The sequence below is a fragment of the Cucumis melo genome, chromosome 11, assembly GCF_025177605.1.
Source record: "Cucumis melo cultivar AY chromosome 11, USDA_Cmelo_AY_1.0, whole genome shotgun sequence".
Taxonomy (NCBI): Eukaryota; Viridiplantae; Streptophyta; class Magnoliopsida; order Cucurbitales; family Cucurbitaceae; genus Cucumis; species Cucumis melo.
Genome location: NC_066867.1, coordinates 7,925,759 through 7,945,923, shown reverse-complemented (window position 1 = coordinate 7,945,923; position 20,165 = coordinate 7,925,759). Strand labels below are relative to the sequence as shown.

The window sequence follows — 20,165 nt, the reverse complement described above, 5'->3', positions numbered from 1 at the left end:
GGGTTTTATATTCTAAAACTTGTAGATAGTAAATATAATTTATTGACCGTTATTAATAAAGTGTTATTATTATAATTTTAATAAGCGTTATTGATTATATTATTAGTTTTGTCTTAGTAATATAAATCCAATAAACTAACATTCTAAATTGTTTGATGAGTTTTGAATAGACATGCATGATCAATGTTCAAGATCAGCTTAAAGAGTATATAGTATAAGGACAAGGCTAGATACTTTATTATGGTAACACTATGGATACAACTCACTTTATATTTGATACAAACGCAATGATCCAACATGTTCATATAAGTGACATGTGAGTAAGAATATCCTATGCAATGAATTTACGTAAGATCAGACCACGAAATAGTGACCACTAGATGTAACTATGTTAACTAGTTAGGTTTCTATTTCATTAGGATGACCCAGATAACTTAATCTTAATCCTGAGAGTATTCTAAACTTCTATTTGCGAAGAATTGTCCTTTGATTTTACATAAGAGTGGTCAGATTGCCGACTCAATATGCTTATCATTTTGAGGCAAGACCAAGTGGGGAGCTGAAACATAATCACACAAGATGGAATTCACTCATTCCTAACTCTAGGGTAAGTAGATGAGTGTTCTCTTAAATAGTATCTCTAGGACTTGAACAAAAAAACCCTACCCTCTCTATGGCACGAAAGGAGTTTTTATTTATTAGTTGGACCACAAACAGGTTGTTTAGTAGAGGAGCATGGATATTTAAAGACTATAAGTAACCTAGGGGTAAAATGATAATTTGACCCAACTAGTGTTACGAGCACTTGTGAAGGACTAATTTACTGTTATTGGTCTATATTCGTAGACATAGAAATATATCTATAGTAAAACTTCAGTAGAGGTGGAATCTATTCCCAACGTTTTACTTATTACGTCGAGAATAGGAGTGACTCCCGTCATCTTCGTGCGTCGGGAGTCCCCTATAAAAACTCACTTCCAGTTCTGTAATTCACATAACTGAAAAAGAGAAGATCAGGAGAGTTGAGAGAGAGACTGAGAAGGAGAGAAATCGTCATTTCATATCCCCTTCGATGCAACTCGTAATAATCATCGCCATCCTTGTTTGCCGTTCATCATCATTGTCGCTCTTTATTTCGGTAAGTGGTTTAGTTTATTAGATTTAGTATTTGGATTTCAAATTAATTTTAGGTTTTAGATTTCAAATTAGTTTTATAGTTTAGATTTTGAATTAGTTATAGGTTTTAGTATTAAATTTGAATTGGAAGTATTGTTAGGAATGTGCAAAGAGGGAAGTTGAATATTATTACGAGTTGCGTCGAAGAAAATATGAGGTTGCTTCAAACAGAAACGACCATTGCTCTTGCATTGAATTGCTTGCGGAGGTCGTCATAGCGTTGTAGTAACAGGTGGGGGTTATGATAACCATTTTGGTTTTATCTAAAAGGCTATGAGGTTGATTACAAAACTTTCATAGTGCTATCCATCTTTTTTCTTTGCTAGTTTGCTTCACTCTACTTATATGCTTATACCATATCAAGTAAAGCTGTTGATTGGTTTGTTATTAATTAGCCTGCTCAAAGTTGTTTAGAAAAGAAAATGAACAATATAACATTCTTTATTGCTTCGATCTAGTTAGCTGATTCTTTTTCAAATCAAGGAAATTTGAGAGATAAAGCATCTTTGTTTTTTCGTACTCAATACAAAGCTTATAATAGGATCAGTAAACATATTTGCTTCCTTCCCTGTACTTGAGAGATTTTATTGTCAAAGAGCATTCGAGTAGTCCTTAGTCTTGATATAATTTCTTTTTCTATATAAGACTATACCAAAGTTTGGATGCTCCAATCTTGGAGGGTAAACGTGTAAATAGAGTTTCTTGTGGTGCTCGACACATTATCATACTAACAAGTATAGTACGTGTATGATTTTACTATTCAGTCTGTTAAAATGAATATGGGTTGAACGATCTCAAGGCATTTCTGTTCAGCTCATTTGTGTTATTTCTTGTTCTAATCTTGTCTTTTACTGATTGTTCTCAAAGATGATGACCAGTTTTTTCCAAGATATCCATCAATGGATGTCTACCATGAAAATATTGTTTGTTGCTGGTGGCACACATTAATGTTGGTTGAAGTTGAATCATCAAAGTAATTGTGGGAAGATGTCAATATGAAGGGAAGAACTGGTTTGCTATATATCATGTGGTTAGTGTTTTAGTGCTGCTTGAACATCAATTGTCTGTTTAGGAGTAGATATCAAACTTGAATCCTCGGTTTTGCATTGTTCGATTAAGAGATGCATATAGATATTCTTGTTGATGCTCTTTTAAACTTTGCAATTAGTATCTTAATGACTTTAGTCTCCTGCCATGGTCATTGCAAGGGAAATCTTGTTATTAGCTAAAAGTTCGTGTATTTATTGACTAAAATGCTGCTTAAATATATGAATGTCATTTGAGATGCTTGGAGTTAAATCCATTGGTTACATGTAATACCTAAGTTTAGTCATAAATATATGAATGCCATTTGAGATGCTTATTCCTGTTGGTCTGAACAAAATTGTGCTTAGTTCACCTTTGTCTTTAATAGTATTTTTGTCCATATATAATTTTATGACATTATTTTGGATTGCTTAGTTCATCTCTAACTTTCCTAGGTACTGGAGGATGCTTTATTGAGATAATTTATGCACACACAGCGTGTTTCCTAGCAATGTTTTCTGCACCTCGAAAATGAAAAAAAAGTAATGCAAAAGCAAGATTGAAGTTAAATTTATGAAATGAACATCATAATTAATAATATTAAATAAAATCATTTGAAGAAATTTTTTTATTTGATGTACCATATAAATGCATGCAAAAAAAAAAAAGTGGTGAAAAAACAAGATTGACTAAATTTATTAAATGAATACTATAATTAACAAGGTTTAATAAAATCAATTTAAGAAAAATTGTGTATTTCATATAGAGTATATATTAAAAAAATAGTGAAAATCTAGATTATAATAATGTCGTTAAACACAATTTATAATAATTTAGCTAATGCACACCCAAATGTAACTATAAAAATAATAGATTATAATAGATTATAAGGAGCCGTTTGGAGAAAGGATTACATAGTTTTATCATAACATGTGTTTGAGGAAGAGTTTAAAAAGATAGTTATATGATAAAATGCGTTTGGAGGAAATGTTTAAAATTGTAGTTTTAATAGAAAGTTGAAGAGATACTGTTATGAAAAGTTAAAAAAGTTTAAGAAAAAGGACCGAAAGAGAATCGTAATCCAACCCAATAGTAAAAAGTTTGAAGCCAAAACTGCCCTCAAACCAACGCACCAAGATAGAGATTATTATAAACCCTAACGCCGGATTATAAAGACAGATAGAGTAATAATAATCCCGAAACGCCCGTAAGAAATCACATCAATTTTTCCCCTAAATGGTTTTTACTTTAAAAGAAAACAACCAAATCTTCAACCAAGGTACGACGACCTTTCCATCTTTGTGCGCCATCTCGATGAAAGACACAACCCTCACCGAAGTGAGGATTTGATCTAAACCTAGATTCGTCAGAAAATCACACCCTCACCGCCCAGAAGCTTCAAAAATCGGTAAGTCCCTTATGCCCCAACATTTTTTCTAGTCTTGTGCGTATTTGTGACCGAAACCTTCAAATTTCATAACTCATCGTCTTAAAAAAAAAATCGGTACTTCCTGTATTTGAGATCTGAAACCTTCAGTTTCTTACTCTGTTTTGCGTAAATTCAAGGTTGAAAGCAATACTTATATTCCATATATTTGTATGTATATTTCTAGATATATAAACCAAAATGTTATATGTATTGGTAATATCGATACTTATATTCCCTATATTTGTATTCCTAGATATATAAACCAAAATGTGTTATATGTATCGGTAATATTGCTAACATTCGTCATTATATTTGTGGTATTTAATGTGGTAAAACCGCTGATATAAATGGGTATATAGGTCCAATTGAAAAGGGGAAATGGACACAAAAAAAAAAATGTAAATATTGTTAATGCTCACACATATACATGGGAGATTTTTCTTACCTGTTTACACATTTTGTAGATGAGGCTATACGAATAAAATACATTTGAGATTGGTATCATATGCACTGTATATAATGTTATATACAGGCATATATATATATTATATGGCTAATATCTATATGTTATGTGGGTTGGATTTCTTTCACTAAACTATCTAATATATAATGTGGTAATATGATTGATATATAGTTATATGACTAGAATTTGCAATAAGGTTATATGATTAATATACGAATTACCACTTGCGAAATAATGTAACTTTAAAAAATCATAGGAAATACAGCATAGTATATGTATTATGGGTTATACTCATCTATCCCTCGAAAAAAATGATCAATACTAATCATCCAAAGTGATCTTATTGTTTTTAACTTTTAAGATGATTTCACTTTTTATGTCATCCTTGTGTTGCAGAAAATAGATGTTCAATGTTATTACTAGACTATGTGTTAGATGTGATCATCTCATGTTTGATGGTTATTGATTTGTGCTAGATAACTTTTTTTCCAATTAGCAGGTTAATTGGTGCAATGGGACGGAAGAAAACTGAAGAAGGTGGTGGAAACGCCAAAGTCAAGCCTGGTAAAGATGTTTCTGGGAAGAGAGAGAAGCTTTCAGTGTCAGAAATGCTTGCCAGTATGGATCAGAAATCAGATAAACCAAGAAAAGGATCTTCATCGTTGGGTGGTGGTGCTAAACCTCAAGCAAAGGCTCCAAAAAAAGTTGCAGCTTACACTGATGGCATTGATCTCCCTCCCTCAGATGATGAGGAAGAAGAAATTGTGTCTGATGGGGAGCAACAGAGTACCAGTTCCCAGAAACGGCTACCCTGGCAGGACAGGGCTGAGTTGAAGCCTTTGGAGGTGGCTGTAAGTGATAAAGAGTTGAAGAAACGAGAGAGGAAAGATATGTTTGCTGCCCATGCTGCAGAACAGGCCAGACAAGAAGCTCTAAAAGATGACCATGATGCTTTCACTGTTGTAATTGGCAGTCGAGCTTCGGTTCTTGATGGTAATGATGAAGCTGATGCAAATGTCAAAGACATTACAATTGATAATTTCTCTGTCTCAGCTAGAGGGAAAGAGCTTTTAAAAAATGCATCAGTGAAGATATCTCATGGGAAGAGGTATGGTTTAGTTGGGCCTAATGGTATGGGAAAATCCACATTATTAAAGCTCCTTGCTTGGAGGAAGATACCCGTCCCTAAAAATATTGATGTTCTTTTGGTTGAACAAGAGGTGGTTGGTGATGATAGAAGTGCACTTCAAGCAGTTGTTTCTGCTAATGAGGAGCTGGTCAAGCTTCGGCAAGAAGTTGCTGATTTGCAGAATTCTGATGGTGGCCAAGATGAAAATGATGATGATGATGCTGGAGAGAGGCTTGCTGAGTTATATGAAAAGCTGCAGCTCTTGGGATCCGATGCAGCTGAGGCTCAAGCTTCTAAAATTCTTGCTGGACTGGGTTTTACCAAGGATATGCAAGCCCGATCCACCCGTTCATTTAGTGGTGGATGGAGGATGAGAATTTCATTGGCTCGGGCTCTTTTTGTTCAGCCAACACTTCTGTTACTAGATGAACCCACAAATCATCTAGACCTTAGGGCTGTTCTCTGGTTGGAGGAGTACCTTTGTCGGTGGAAGAAAACTCTTGTTGTTGTGTCTCATGATCGAGATTTCCTCAACAGTGTTTGCAATGAAATTATTCATCTTCATGACTTTAGGCTTCATTTTTATCGTGGCAATTTTGATGATTTTGAAAGTGGGTACGAGCAGCGTCGGAAAGAAATGAACAAGAAGTTTGAGATATATGATAAGCAGGTTAAAGCAGCTAAAAGATCTGGAAGTAGGGCGCAACAGGAGAAGGTGAAAGACAGAGCAAAATTTGCTGCTGCTAAGGAAGCCTCAAAGAACAAGTCCAAGGGAAAGGTTGACGAGGATGAGCCCCTGCCAGAGGCCCCTAGAAAGTGGAGAGATTACAGTGTAGAATTCCATTTCCCTGAACCCACTGAACTCACCCCACCGTTATTGCAGTTGATTGAAGTAAGCTTTAGCTATCCAAATAGGGAAGATTTTAGACTTTCTGATGTTGATGTGGGTATTGATATGGGAACGCGGGTTGCTATAGTTGGGCCCAATGGAGCGGGGAAATCTACTCTTCTGAACCTGCTAGCAGGTGATTTAGTACCAACAGAAGGTGAAGTACGTAGGAGTCAGAAGTTAAGGATTGGGAGGTACTCGCAACATTTTGTAGACCTTTTGACAATGGAGGAAACACCAGTTCAATATCTTCTTCGTCTTCATCCTGACCAAGAGGGTCTAAGCAAGCAGGAGGCTGTTCGTGCTAAGTTGGGGAAGTTTGGACTTCCAAGCCACAATCACCTCACGCCAATTGCTAAATTATCTGGGGGCCAAAAAGCCAGGGTTGTTTTTACCTCAATTTCAATGTCAAAGCCACACATACTACTGCTGGATGAACCGACGAATCACTTGGACATGCAGAGTATTGATGCACTTGCTGATGCCTTAGATGAATTCACCGGCGGAGTTGTTCTGGTTAGTCATGATTCACGACTCATTTCACGTGTCTGCGAGGATGAAGAAAAAAGTGAAATTTGGGTAGTCGAAAATGGCACTGTGGAGTTTTTCCCTGGCACTTTCGAGGAATACAAGGAAGAATTGCAAAAGGAGATTAAAGCTGAGGTTGATGATTAGCCAGTTATCTTGAGAAAGACGTTGAATTTTTAAGTAGCAAGTTCTACTTCATCCTTTTTAGTTTCTATGGTTCATTTTACAATGAAAGTATTCCAATCAATGGGTTCTAATTCTGTAATCCTTCGTACTTGAAGTTCTTTTAATTTGGGTTTGTACAATCAATGGGTTTGTCTTGAGTTTTGCTGGAGTTACTACTGTAACATATTCTATAAATATTTCGGTGTTCAAAACTTCCGTCTCTATTAATTTCTCTATTAGTGCTCTCAGATTATATTTTTCCCTCCGGAAAATGAATGATGTAATATATTTTATGTGATCTGACTAATAATTATCATAAAGCTTTTCTTTGGCTTTTGAACAAGGAGGCTTGCTTGGAATAAGGTGTGAATAATTAAACCCAGTGTATCGTTCAAGACTTTGAATACTGACATGATTCGATCGGGAGAAGAAAAAGCTGTATCTGGTGGCTGATTCAAAAATGGATTAATTTAGTTTTAGTTTTAAAACCGTTTAATAAATTAGATTTTGTGAGAATTTGAGATAATGAGAGAATAAAGAACTTAAATATGTGATTTTGCATTTTATTTTGATGGAGTGTTCAACTTTTCTTTGATATCATAAATTGTTCTCGGTGCTGTCAATTAATATTATACTGCCGTATGTAGTTGTGTTCCGAGTTTACAGTTAAGTTCATGAGTAGTATTAGTGCTAGTATGTCTTATGGGTTTTGAATTTGTGGAAGTACATTTGGACTTGTTTGGTTTTTTTAAAGTTCATGTCAATCACTTGTTTGGTTTCATTTTTCTATCTATAAAAATTGGTTCTTGATGGAAACTGAATTTATGGGAGTAAATTTGATGTGGTTCCAGTTTTTATTTTAGCATTGACTTTGTTGTTGTTAACTAAAAGAGAAACCTTTTTGAGTTAAGTTTGGGTATGATCATGTGGATGTTTGAGTAAATCTGCAATTTTTAAAACTAATTTGGGTGTTTGCAGGTCTTTCTGAGGTTAATGTGAATGTTTTTCCCTCGTTTTTTGTATTAACTATTTACTATAGTGGTTAAGAGTGGCAAATAATGTATTTTGATTGTGCTTTGGAGAAGCAAGAGATCATTTGGAGACCCATCTAAAAGTTGAAAAAAATGAGGATTCATCCATGCCAATAAATTCAAGACATATGGGAACGGTACACACTTTTCTATTTTTACAAAGAACCGATTTCTGTTTGGAAATGTGTTGGAATGTTGAAAATGTTATCCTTTGTCATTGCCAAATGATATACTTTTTTTTTTTTTTTTTTTGTACTTGTATTCTTTTATTATACTTGAAATTGAAAACCATTATTCATTATATTTTCTTACTAGATTTACACTTTAATTGAAAACCATTATTCATTATATTTTCTTATCCAGGATGTACAAGAATAGGTTTTCCAAAGCCTACAAGGATAAGTTTGCTGGTGGTTTCTATAAGTTGCTCATGTCCATAAGTTTGTTAGTTGGATTCTTTCTTTTTCTTTTAAATAGTTAAAGCTTACGTTCAACTACTTAGTTTTTTATTCTCTTGATGGTAGATTTGTAGGACTAGAATTAGCGACAAAATGAGAAAACTTTTGAGAGAACGTCCCCGACATGGATAAGGTAAACTATGTCATGATTGATGAATGAATTTAGATCTTTCTTTTATGACATATCATTGAAAATGTTGTTATGTCATGTGGTTCTTGCACTTCCTTGAATTCCATTTTTAGCTTCTAGTTTGGCTGCAACTTTACTTTATGATTAATGAAGTCTAACATTTACGTAATTAGTTGAGTAATGGGGATAAGTTTATGGTAACTTTACTTTTGCTCTATCATGTTGTCTTGGCTTATGTAGCTTGTGGTTAAGGTGTATGAGCTATGATTTTAATATGGAACGAGACCTAAATGCAATTTGAGTTTGTTTGATGCTTTTAACCCGAGAACAAATATTAATGTCGATGAAATGAATTAAGAAGTAAGATTTTTGTAAGATGGTGGAAATAATGTACATTTTCTACCATTACATTGCTTCAAAGAATGTTGGTTAAAAGTTGCCCTTGCATAACTGTTGGTGTGATAGAAGAAATTTTACTATGTTATACTTCTCTTCTTGGAAATAGCATTCAAATGCACTTAAATTACAACTCAATTTTCTGAATTTTGAATCAGTTTCAATTTCAAGATTTTGTTCTCTTTTATAGTTGATTTAATGTTACAAATGGTTAAATGTTAAATAAAAGTAGAATATAACTAATGGCTTGTTTGGTTTTAGTTTGATTAGTTGTTAGGGATTAGTTTGAGGGATATAAGACTAGCACATTGGGAAAACTTACTTGCCAAGTTTAGCCCATACCAATTTCCATCCCTATTCCCTCGATCCAAACGACTCCTTAGGTTTCCATTTTGCACTTGTTGGGTTTGTGGCTTTTTGTATGGATTTCCCAACACTTGAAGTATTTGATAAACGTGTTGCTCGGAGTCCATATATTATAATTTGACTCATTTTTTTTTGTTGTATTTTGGTTTAGGTTGCGGAATCCAAGTTCATATTTGAAGCATAGATCACTCAAGGTCATTGAATTTCAAACTTCTTTAAGTTTGTATCTCTTATACGATTGTATTTTAATTGTTATAACTCTTTTTTAGTAATAAAGCTTTGTCTTTGTTGATGAATCGACTACTTGTTTTATATTAAAACATTTGTGTTTTAATAGAGTTACAACTCTTTGTTAGTGTTTTAATATTGTTGTTGTGTTTACATAAACCGTTATTTGTTTATATGGTTGAAAAGATTGGAAATGTGTGGATTGTTCGTTGATAAATATTGTTTGTCTTATATATTTCAATACGATTGTTGGACTTCAAAATAGGAACAATTGTATAGGTAATTTCTAATTGTACAACTTTTTTTTCCTAAAAAGCACCTACAAACTTTGACCCGCAAAACGTGCCAAATATTACTTAAAGTTGTCAGTATTTTAGTATAAAAAAGAACTTCCATCCAATATGTAATAACTTTTAAGAAGAATATAAATTACTTGACACATAAAATAAGTTACTGATATCATATACTTAACATCTATAACTAAATTTCTCATATATTGACATCTAAACTTCTAAAATAATGCTACTTCTGAATAATACGAAAAATAAATCTGACTTACAATAAAAACCATTTAATGCATTTAATTTCCAATATATGTGATAATTAATATTTATTCAAAAAATTTTAACGGATTAAATACTGATTTCCGTTTAGTTAAAAAATTTATTAAAGAAAGGCATAATTAATAAGAGAGAATGTGAATGAGGTTAAATTTATCTTTTTTTTTTTTCCAAAAATCAATAATTCAAATATTTGTGAATATTGATAGTGAATTAGAGTAAATCTATAAAACTTTCAATAAACAATGAGTTTAATGGTTTGATTGTGTGCTATTTCTTACATGGTCTTGTGGAGAATTTTGAGAAAGATCAAACTTTGCAAATAAATTATATAAGATTTGGGATATGTAGAGAATCTCGGTGTTAATCTTGTTCGAGATTTCACCGAAAAAGCTCAACCATAGGTGTTAATTACGTTAGAGATTTCAATATAAATACTCAAATGTATAAAATCTTTAATGTTATTTTGCATGGGATTAACGTTAAGATCCACATAATTTTTTCAAATTATAGATATGCAATCTTCCCAAATTCTCAATCTTCGACCTCCACCCATCACTTTTTCAACCTGACATCCCAACCAACTAATCCATATTTGAAGGGTTGGGTTGGGTTAGATATGGAATACTATTTGACTTATTCGGGTTACCAAACTCAACTAATCCGAAAATATTGGTTGGGTTGAGAATGTCCTCCAACTCGAACCAAACCGTTTACATCCCTAATACAAATTATTACCTCTCCACGAGTTTCCTCTCGCAATATTTCTTAAATCATATATAAAATCTCACAAATCTTACTTGCAATTTATATTTACACGAGTTTTTAAATTGATTGACTAATTAACTAAATATTTTACCAGGTATCTTTTCAAATTAAAACACAGATAATTCTGTGAATTCGATACTTATAATACTTTCAATAGCCTATGATTGCCCTTCAATCTAACTTAATTATCTTAATTTCTTATTACCACTCATACACTTTTGATCGATAGTAGGTATTTGTAATTTTGTACATCGACAAACTCTAATTATCTACGTTTTCAAAACACAAACAACCTTGAGAGAGTTTTAGTTATACCTTTTGTTGTGGTATATTAGCTCGTGAATTCATTGTGAAAAAGGTTGGGTGGTTATTGCACCGTGGGTTGTTTCCATCATCTATTCCTCTCTTTTTAGTTCTTTGTTATAGAAATTTCCTTATCTTCGCCAATCCCTTTCACGATTTTCTAATTGAACAAAAATTGCACGAAGCTTCTTACTCAACAAACTAAAGTCACGTGTTCCATTGATCTTCTCTATTTTGAACTTATTTGACTTTAATTCGATCAACCATTCTTCTTTTTTAAGGCTTCCATACCTATTGTTATGGAAGTTCACAAAGAAACACAACAAAATGACTGAAAAAGAAACAACAAACAAGAGATAAAGGAAAGAGAGAGAGAGAGAGAGAAAAAAAACAACAACACAAAAGAGTATTATTGTGTGTTAAAGGTTGTTGGTTCCACTTTTTTATTTATTTATTTAATTATTCTTGTTGGATTGGGTTGTTTTGATTCTTTTTGTTATGTTTGGATTGAGTTATTTTTCGGTGGGCTGTTGGCTTGTTGGGTTTGGTGTTTTATTCGAGGTCGGTTGGGCTTTTAACGGTGTGCAGAAAGTGAGTGAAACAGAGAAACTGAAGGTGTCGTTTAGATGTTTATGAATTGGATAGTACGATGAGTGCATCTCACATGACATCAATTCTCTATAACTATTGTTGAAGAGGTTTTGCTTAAGGAGATCATAGATGATCAAGTGGGAACTTGATAGTAATGCATGGCGACTTGATTAGATTCAGGGGAATTTTCTCTCGATATTAATGTGACAATTATAGTGATCTTTCTTATGATTTTTGTATCAGTATATCAAGTATCATTGTGTACAACTAGAGATGTCCATGAGGCGGGGACGAGATGCCACTCCCCGTCCCTGTCCTCAACCTCGAAATATCAACAAAAAAAAAAAAAAATCCCCACTCCCTCCTCAATTCCCCGTGGATTCCGCGCCTCATTTGGGACATGGCCCTGCAAGTTAAATGGACATCTCTATGTACAATATAATAAGTATTTGTGGTGATACTAGTTCTGTATGTCATTATTGTGAACTCATATATTATTTCACATGGTAATAAATGATCTCTTTCTATGGGGCAAGACAATGTTGTGTCATTGAATTGGGTTACCAATTCCTAGTGTTCTTATTATTGTTTTTACTATTTGTTACTTTAGTTGTTACTCCAACTATTAACCCGAGTGTTAACTTAAATCGTCAAGTTAATCAAGGTTTCCTTTTTCATTGTGGTTCGACCAACTTGCCTACATTTACCATGGAGATATTTCTGACTTTGATTATTCTTCTTTGTCTTCTCAACCTCCCAGAATTTATAAGAGAATGTTGAATCCTCTCTTCTCTCGATCTACACATTTCTCACACATTGTCTCATTCTATCTCACCTATCTTGGTTTTATGAGGTAAATTCACATTTAACATCATTACTCATTGTTACCAAAGTGAGCTATATCAATCGTAATTCACTTGACTTTTCATTCTACATGTGAAATATTCAATCTTTCATTCTCACAGTTGTTGTACTAAAAAAACCTTACTCATTGTTTTACGATAAAGGTCCTCAAATATTCAAATAAGATAATAAAAAGTGTAGAAGAAGCTCAAAAGACCACAAAGACAACTAACAAAAGAAAACAACTCCAAACCCATATGACCATTTTCATTAGTCATATGTCAATGTGTAGATCTAAACTCATTAATCACATAAATGAGTATGGAACCTAAGATTGTACTTCAAAATCATATTCTTTCCCACAAAGTTAATAAAATTAGGTGAAAAAAACGTTTCCTCAAATGTAGTGACTTAGAAAGAAACGATAGAGAAAAAAAAGGAAGTTTGAATGAGCGTCCAAGGGCCAAGGCATGTGAGGTTTGTACTTTGCAAAAATTACTCATCAAATTGGATCTTGTGCCGAACCTGGCTGCTTCTCTCTGTCTCTCATTTCCTTTCCCATACTTCCTTTTCAAGAAAGAACGTGAAACGAAATGCTGATCGTCCCTAAATATCTCTCTGACCCATCTCACAATCGCTCCAAACAAGTTCATCTTTGTCTTATCAACCCTCCCAATCCAGATTCTTTCTACGCGTCATCTCCCGTTTCTAAAAAATCTGAACCTACCCCAATTCACAGTTCAACCCATTTTCCCACTCTCTGTACTGTAATTCCGTTGCCAATTTCATTTGGGTCTGTCAGAATTCTGTCTTTCTAACCAATCAATTTCATTTGGGTCTGTCAGAATTCTGAGTTTAGTGCGATGTTAATGGCGGTTAAGCCCCCATTGGCTTCAAATGGAGCAACACCTCCTTTACGACGAAACCCACTTGGGTTTTACTCGGCGGCTTCGATTCCTTTGAAGCCCATTTTCCTCTCTTTGCCTTTGAATAACACAAATCCGCACAATTGCTTTTTTTTGAAGCAGGTGCTGCCATACAGTTCTCGATTAAACTTGCCTAACCGCCGTTTCACTCCGGTAGCCGCCGTGGACTCCGATGCCCCCCATTCACATCACCAGGTTGCTGTCGTATCTTCTTCCTTCTTTTCCCTCTTCGTTTGGGATTTGTTTCCTGTTTAAAATCTTCGTCAATACTAGAACAATGGCCATTTCAATCTTCAACTTGCCATCATATTTGCTAGAATGTTAGGATGTGCTTTTGATTGTGGCGTGTCTTGCCATAGGAATGAATTGGAAGTAGAAATATCAATTTCTGAAAATATTTCTTTAAAATTATCGATCAAGTTTAAAAATCTCCAATTTGTGGAGAGAATATGCGGCTTGCGAATTCCCAAGCTGGGATGGAATTGCTCTCATTCTCTTCTGATGTCAATGTGTTGTGTTGTTGTATAAGTGGAAGAACAAGATGTTACGTTTCTCACTGTTGAGTTGGTTTTGCAATTTTTTAATGATAACTTCATCTATTATCATGGCCATGAATTTCAATAGCAATATAAAATAAGGTGTGTAATGATGAGCCTTGTATCTTACACTAAAACTTTAAAGTTTTGGAATGACCCAGCAGATCCTGGTTATTGTATGTATGTACTGACTTTCTCTTTTTTAACTGTGAAAGGGATCTGAGACTTTAAAGGACAGCAAAAGGTTTGAGGAGTGGAATTCATTAACAGCAAAGTTCTCTGCAGCAGCAAATATTCCTTTTATGTTGTTGCAATTGCCTCAAATTATCCTCAATGCTCGAAATCTTTTAGCTGGAAACACAACCGCACTTTTGGCTGTTCCATGGCTGGTAAGAAGTGTTTCCATTCAAAGTTTAATGATATGTTTAAGAATAATTTCGAAACGGTTAAAATCATCTTTGTTTTGTTCAAAATTTATTCAAAACGATTCAAAATAAATTTTAAATTGTATTTAAAATCAAATATTAAATGATTAAAGACATGTTTTAAAGTAATTTTTGAAGATGAGAAAAGTGGTTTCAGTTTCAACCCTTTCAAAATGACTCCTAAACATATACTAAGTTGTTTAATGAGAATGGCGATGAAAATTAGCTCTAAAATGTTGAGTGATGTGCATTAATATTTAGTGTTAAGTTCTCTGGAGTCTGGAAGTGAAAGAGACAGGGAATACTTCTCTTTCACTTTCCAATTTCATTTATTTCTAATCCTCAAAGTCCCAAGGTATTGAACCTCGCAGAATTAATTTATCCATGTAGGGAATGTTAACTGGTTTGCTTGGAAACCTTGCACTGCTATCATACTTTGCAAAGAAGAGGGAGAAGGAGGCCATGATTATTCAAACATTAGGAGCAGTTACAACATATATAGTTTTTTCCCAGCTTGCAATAGCAGGGGCCATGCCTCTGCCTTACTTTGCAGCCACATCAGCTGTTGTGGCATCTGGTCTTCTTATAAACTTTACGAATTACTTTAATATTCTTCCTATACAAATCTTGAAACTTTGGGAAGACTTCATCACTGTTGGTGGATTTTCTATCCTCCCCCAGGTAATTTCTCTTCGGCCCCAGCTTCATTGAAGAGATGATAACATTTAACAGTAAAATTTGTCTCAAAGAGATGGATGTTTAGTTTCACAAATATTTTCTTGCAGGTTATGTGGTCTACTTTTGTTCCCTTCTTACCGAATAGTATCTTGCCTGGAACAACTGCTCTGGTTGCAGCGCTGCTAGCAGTTGCTTTGGTAGATTTTTTCTTGCATTGTTCTTTTCTTGCATTTGGTAATCTGTTTAATGAAATACATCAGCACAGAAATCTCATGTTTTTGATAATTGAGTATCTCTGTCAATAATGGTGTTGCAAAGATCGCACCAAATAGGATGGTCATACTCCCTATTTTGCAAAATTCTTCTGGACAATAACTTTTCTTACATGTATATGGTTATTAAATTGAATAGTCTGAAATAGAGATCTGAAACCAATATTACTATCTTTCCTCATCGTGTTGCTAATAATGTTATTACTTCGATCTAGTTCAACATCCCTTAGAAGTGTCCTTGTAAGATTTACAGGCACGAGCAGGAAAACTTCCTGAGAAAGGTGTGAAATTTGTTGGAGCATTATCGGGATGGACAGCAACCCTTCTCTTCATGTGGATGCCAGTTTCGCAAATGGTATTTTGTACTCTTTGAACTTTGATTATGATAAATTATATACCATGCATCTTTATTGTGCTTCTAACCACCATCCTTCTTGTTCAGTGGACTAATTATCTGAATCCTGAGAACATTAAAGGCTTATCAGCTCTCACAATGCTTCTTGCTCTGATTGGAAATGGTCTTGTGCTTCCACGAGCATTATTCATTCGAGACTTCATGTGGTAAAGTTATTTCCAACCAATCAGTACTTCATGTTTGATTCCAGATCATTATTTTGTTTTCAATCAACTTGAATGTCACAGTTGGTAAGATTTAAAGTTATGATGGATTCAGGATGGCTTTGAGAAGCACAGGGAGTCCCTCTTGAGAAGCTTCCAAACTACATTTATTTTCTATGGTTTTTTTTCTTTTCATTTTTTTAAAAATGATTTCTTATGCAGATCATTGATCAATGCAAGTAGGCCAAATCATTGTTGGTTGCCTCTATATCATTCACTTTTAAAAGCATACACTTCAATGCCACAATTCACGACAATTGTAGAATGTATGAAAGTTAACAGCCATTATTACCGTATTGATAATACTTGTTACAACCAAAATTGCAGGTTCTTGGGTTCGGGTTGGGCAATTTTGTTTTATGGATATGCTAACATCTTATGCTTGTATTGGTAAGCTGCCGATCATTTTGATACATCGACATTTATGTTGCCTCAGTATTAGATAAGAAAATGTTTTTATGGATCCCACAGTTGCAATGGGGTGAGCAGGGAGTTCTTCATTGCTGCAACTGCTAGTCTATTCTCCTGGATAGGTTCTCCTCTCCTCTCAATTCATTTTTCTCTTCCATTTATTTCCGATTTATATTGATTCATTGGAAAAGAAACAATGACTTTCTAATTAAAGAAACGCATTGTTAGCTTGTTTGTTACTTATTTAAGTAGAAGTTTTACTTGAATATATATTTTTTTAAAAAAGGATAAATAGATTTATTAGAACTATCCCGTCCTTTTTTATCTTGTTTTTAAGTATTTATAAGCAGGTTTCTAAATATAGAAAAATGGGCAAAACTATTTATAAGTTATAACAAAATTTTCTACATTCCTTACAACACAAATAGACGTCTATCAAAATCTATAAGTGATAAGAACTGATACAAGTCTATCAATTCTGATAGAAGTCTATCAATTCTGATAGAAGTCTATCAACGTCTTTCATGAAAAAACTGATAGAAGTCGATCGTTGATAGAGATTGATAAAAGTCTATCAGTGTCCATCAGTGATAGAAACTGATACAAGTCTACCATCAATAGAAGTTGATAAAAGTCTATCGGTGTATATTTTTGTGTGGTTTCTTTTTTGCTATTTATGTTAATAGTTTGACATTTTTTCTATATGTAAAAATTTCTTTATTTATTATGAGTTTTATTTGGAAAAAGATTATATATATATATATATATATATATATATATATATATTTATTTATTTATTTATTTATTTGTGTTTTCTTTGTGTTTTCAGAAGTTGAAAAGGTAAACTATAAGATTGGATTTTTCATTTTAGAGAAGAATTACTATGGTCCTGTTTGGGTTTTATTTTTGTATTTCTTTTTTGTTTTGTTTTGTTTTTTTTTTTTTTTGAGTTTTTGAAATATATACTTGTTTTACCCTAAATTGTATACATTTCTAGGAAGTACATTTCTTGACAGAAAATCTTAGTCAAATTCTGAAAACAAAGATAAGTTTTTGAAAACCATTTTTTTAGTTTTCAAAATTGGGTTAGTTTTTAAAAACATTAATAGGAAGTGAATAACAAAACAAAGAAACTTAGAGGGGAAAGTAATGTCTATAAGCTTAATTTTAAAAAACCATAGACCAAATAGATGCCAAATGTCCCTACATTTTTAGAAAAAAGAACGAAGGTTCCATTTGATAACTATTTGATTGGTTCTTTGAAAGTTAAGCTTATAAACACTACCATTTGTTATCTATCTTTTAGGAGTTTTCAAAAGCTTAGAAAAATAGCTTGTAAAGTAGTTTTCTCTTTTGGAACTTGACTAAGATTTCAAGTGTTTAGTTAGGAAGGATTAAACATAAAGAAGGTTATAAGAAACAGCATAATTTTAAAAAATCAAAAGGTTATCAAATGGTGCTTAAATTCACGACATAAGATTTGAATATAATTTGAATAACATTTGAATACTATCATATCAAGTGAGCTCTAGATTTCTGATACTGCAATGGAAAGGAAAAAAAAAAAAAAAAAACGAAAACCATGAAGTAGTAAATGAGAAACATGATTGTTGTAAGATGACATCTGAAGATATCAAATGTTGGCTAATTCTCGTAGGCTTTTTCTTCTGGAGAGACTCTGTGGTATATGGATTCAACTCACCTCTAACATCTCTTAAGGAGCTACTTTTTGGATCCTGACTGCCAAATTCCAGCTTCAAGAAAAAGCCAGATTTCAGGCTGCTTTGACACAAATGCAACAGCAACTTCTCCCAAGTCTCAAGTGCTTTTTCTCAATGGCTGCAATTGGGAAACAGTGGTTGGAAATATTTGCTCAATCAATAACACCATTTTGAAGAGGGAAAAAACCAGTCTAAGCGACCTTTTTTTCTTCTCCCTAATAGGAGATATGGAGTAAGCTCATTGATTTTTTTGGGTACATATTATGCTTTGAAAAAAAAAAAGCATACACGTCTCTTGTATAGTAATAAGGTACCAAACTAAGTTCCATTGATATCACTCCTCATTATCTAGTGTACTTCTAATTTTCTTTAGTAGATCGTACTGAGAATGGTTCATTATTTAAACTAATGTTTATGATCTTTTTAAAGTTAGGTGATGTATTCAAATTATTCCAATGTAGATCCTTGGGAAATGACCTCCAAGTTACGAATGCCCACCCCTTCACCCTCCACATACTGGGCCACATATTGGGGTTAAGGCATGTAGCATATATTTGGAATGCCTCCTAGACTTGAAGTGTTACATGTCTACCGGCTTTTATTAGGTTCGTCTTCGAACTATATCTTATTGGGAGAGGCTTCATTATGATATTGTTCTTGACGTCCAGGCCTAGGATTCAGACCAAAATTCAAAATATGGATTCAGTAACTCCCCTTCGACTTGGATATGCCATTTTTGCTTTTCTAACTACTTCGATGAGTGAAGCTTGTTTTGACAAACCAACGTAAATCATTTCAATATGTTTTGTCTTCATTCACATGCTTTCTAAGAAAATCACCAAAATAAGTTGTTTGAAGATAAACATATTTAATTTCGAGGTTCTTATGATTGAGTCACAAAAAAAAAAGTACATTGCATAAAGAGTAACTTTTAGTTCTTTTAAGCATTTTCTTAAGCATACTCTCATATTCTTAGGATACATCTCATTCTTTTAAGCATTTTCTATACTCCCATATTATTAGGATCCATCTCATTTAATTGTGATTTCGGTTCATTCATGTCTCACTCCTAACTCAAAGCATTACATATATTTATATTTAACAAATACGTATGTAGAGTTGTTTGTTACAATTTTAGGGTCTACTTGTGTTTACAAAATGTTTAGGGTTTAGGATATCAAAAAGGAAAATGCTTTAGTTTATAGTACAACAAAACGATCGCACCATACAGCTAAAGGTCTATCACCTATTTGGTTCTATATCAGTGCGTTTGTCGAGGGGCCAAAAATGAAAATAGATGTCATGTCCATATTTCTGAAAGTGTTAGTTGGCCCACCAAGTAATCTTTTCTATCAACCACTGCAAGACATTATGCTCTCCAATTATACACGTATGCTCTTCAAAGATCTAGCAGCAAAGGGAGATACATCTGGTGCGCAATATTATTAGACTTGAGAACATAATGTCTCTTATAAGTGTGAAAATATAAAGCTTTGACATAACGTTGAACTTGTTCATCTTTTACTTCGTATGATATGGGGCCTTGTAAACCATCAGTTAATCGAATTGAGATGGTTCAGGAATAATGAGTAGTTCGACTCAAGATTACATTTCTTCTTTTGTTTTATAGGATTCGCAAACTGACATAAAAGTTAAATTGATTTTATCTCTAATAATGTTTCGTAACATTTCAACTACTCAATCTGTCAAACTTATATGAAGAAAAAAACCAAAGATAATGTCATATCATCAATATTGTGTTACTCAACTAACACAAACTTGCCTCAAAAATTAAAAAAGAAAAAACTTTCTTAAAGCTCAACAACTAAAATAGATGTCTGGAATATTTTGAAACTAAGAGTTTTTAGATTAAAATTAAAATACTTATAAACTTTCAAAAAATTAAAAAATACCTCCAAATTCTAAAAAAATGTTCTTATTGTTAGTTTTGGATGAAAAGAGTTAATACCTCTAAACTATTGAAAAATTTAAAAATGAAAATATCATTGAATTTAAAATAAGTTAAAAAAATTACTTACAATTAGTATATGAACTAAAACTATAAATTTCTCGTTGAAAAATAACTCCAAAGCATGTCT

The 20,165-nt window shown here is 33.2% G+C and overlaps 2 protein-coding genes across 3 annotated transcripts; both read left to right on the top strand.

Annotated features, from left to right (window-relative positions):
* The first annotated feature begins 3,309 nt into the window (after window positions 1–3,309).
* On the top strand, window positions 3,310–7,017 carry LOC103501091 (ABC transporter F family member 4-like). 2 transcript variants are annotated; one of them, XM_008464588.3, is made up of 2 exons: window positions 3,310–3,610; window positions 4,594–7,017. In XM_008464588.3, exon 2 carries the CDS (start codon window positions 4,607–4,609, stop codon window positions 6,785–6,787), a length of 2,181 nt encoding a protein of 726 aa, XP_008462810.2. In that variant the 5' UTR covers window positions 3,310–3,610; window positions 4,594–4,606; the 3' UTR covers window positions 6,788–7,017. The 2 variants fall into 2 exon arrangements, with proteins under 2 accessions (XP_008462810.2, XP_008462811.2); XM_008464589.3 differs by having other exon boundaries at window positions 3,379–3,610; window positions 4,591–7,017.
* A 5,959-nt stretch (window positions 7,018–12,976) lies between these two features.
* LOC103501131 (maltose excess protein 1-like, chloroplastic) lies at window positions 12,977–18,471 on the top strand. Its single transcript, XM_008464630.3, has 9 exons — window positions 12,977–13,600; window positions 14,157–14,330; window positions 14,757–15,047; window positions 15,152–15,241; window positions 15,570–15,671; window positions 15,759–15,877; window positions 16,262–16,324; window positions 16,406–16,467; window positions 18,003–18,471. The coding sequence occupies exons 1-9, from the start codon at window positions 13,343–13,345 to the stop codon at window positions 18,083–18,085; spliced, it is 1,242 nt and encodes a 413-aa protein (XP_008462852.3). The 5' UTR covers window positions 12,977–13,342; the 3' UTR covers window positions 18,086–18,471.
* Window positions 18,472–20,165: the final 1,694 nt, after the last annotated feature.

Excerpts from the sequence above, each read along its gene's own strand:
- LOC103501131 (XM_008464630.3), top strand. The coding sequence starts at position 13,343 with ATGTTAATGGCGGTTAAGCCCCCATTGGCTTCAAATGGAGCAACACCT. Across the intron at positions 13,601-14,156 it reads CCCCCCATTCACATCACCAG|GGATCTGAGACTTTAAAGGA; the intron begins GTTGCTGTCGTA and ends TAACTGTGAAAG. Across the intron at positions 16,325-16,405 it reads AACATCTTATGCTTGTATTG|TTGCAATGGGGTGAGCAGGG; the intron begins GTAAGCTGCCGA and ends TGGATCCCACAG.
- LOC103501091 (XM_008464588.3), top strand. The coding sequence starts at position 4,607 with ATGGGACGGAAGAAAACTGAAGAAGGTGGTGGAAACGCCAAAGTCAAG.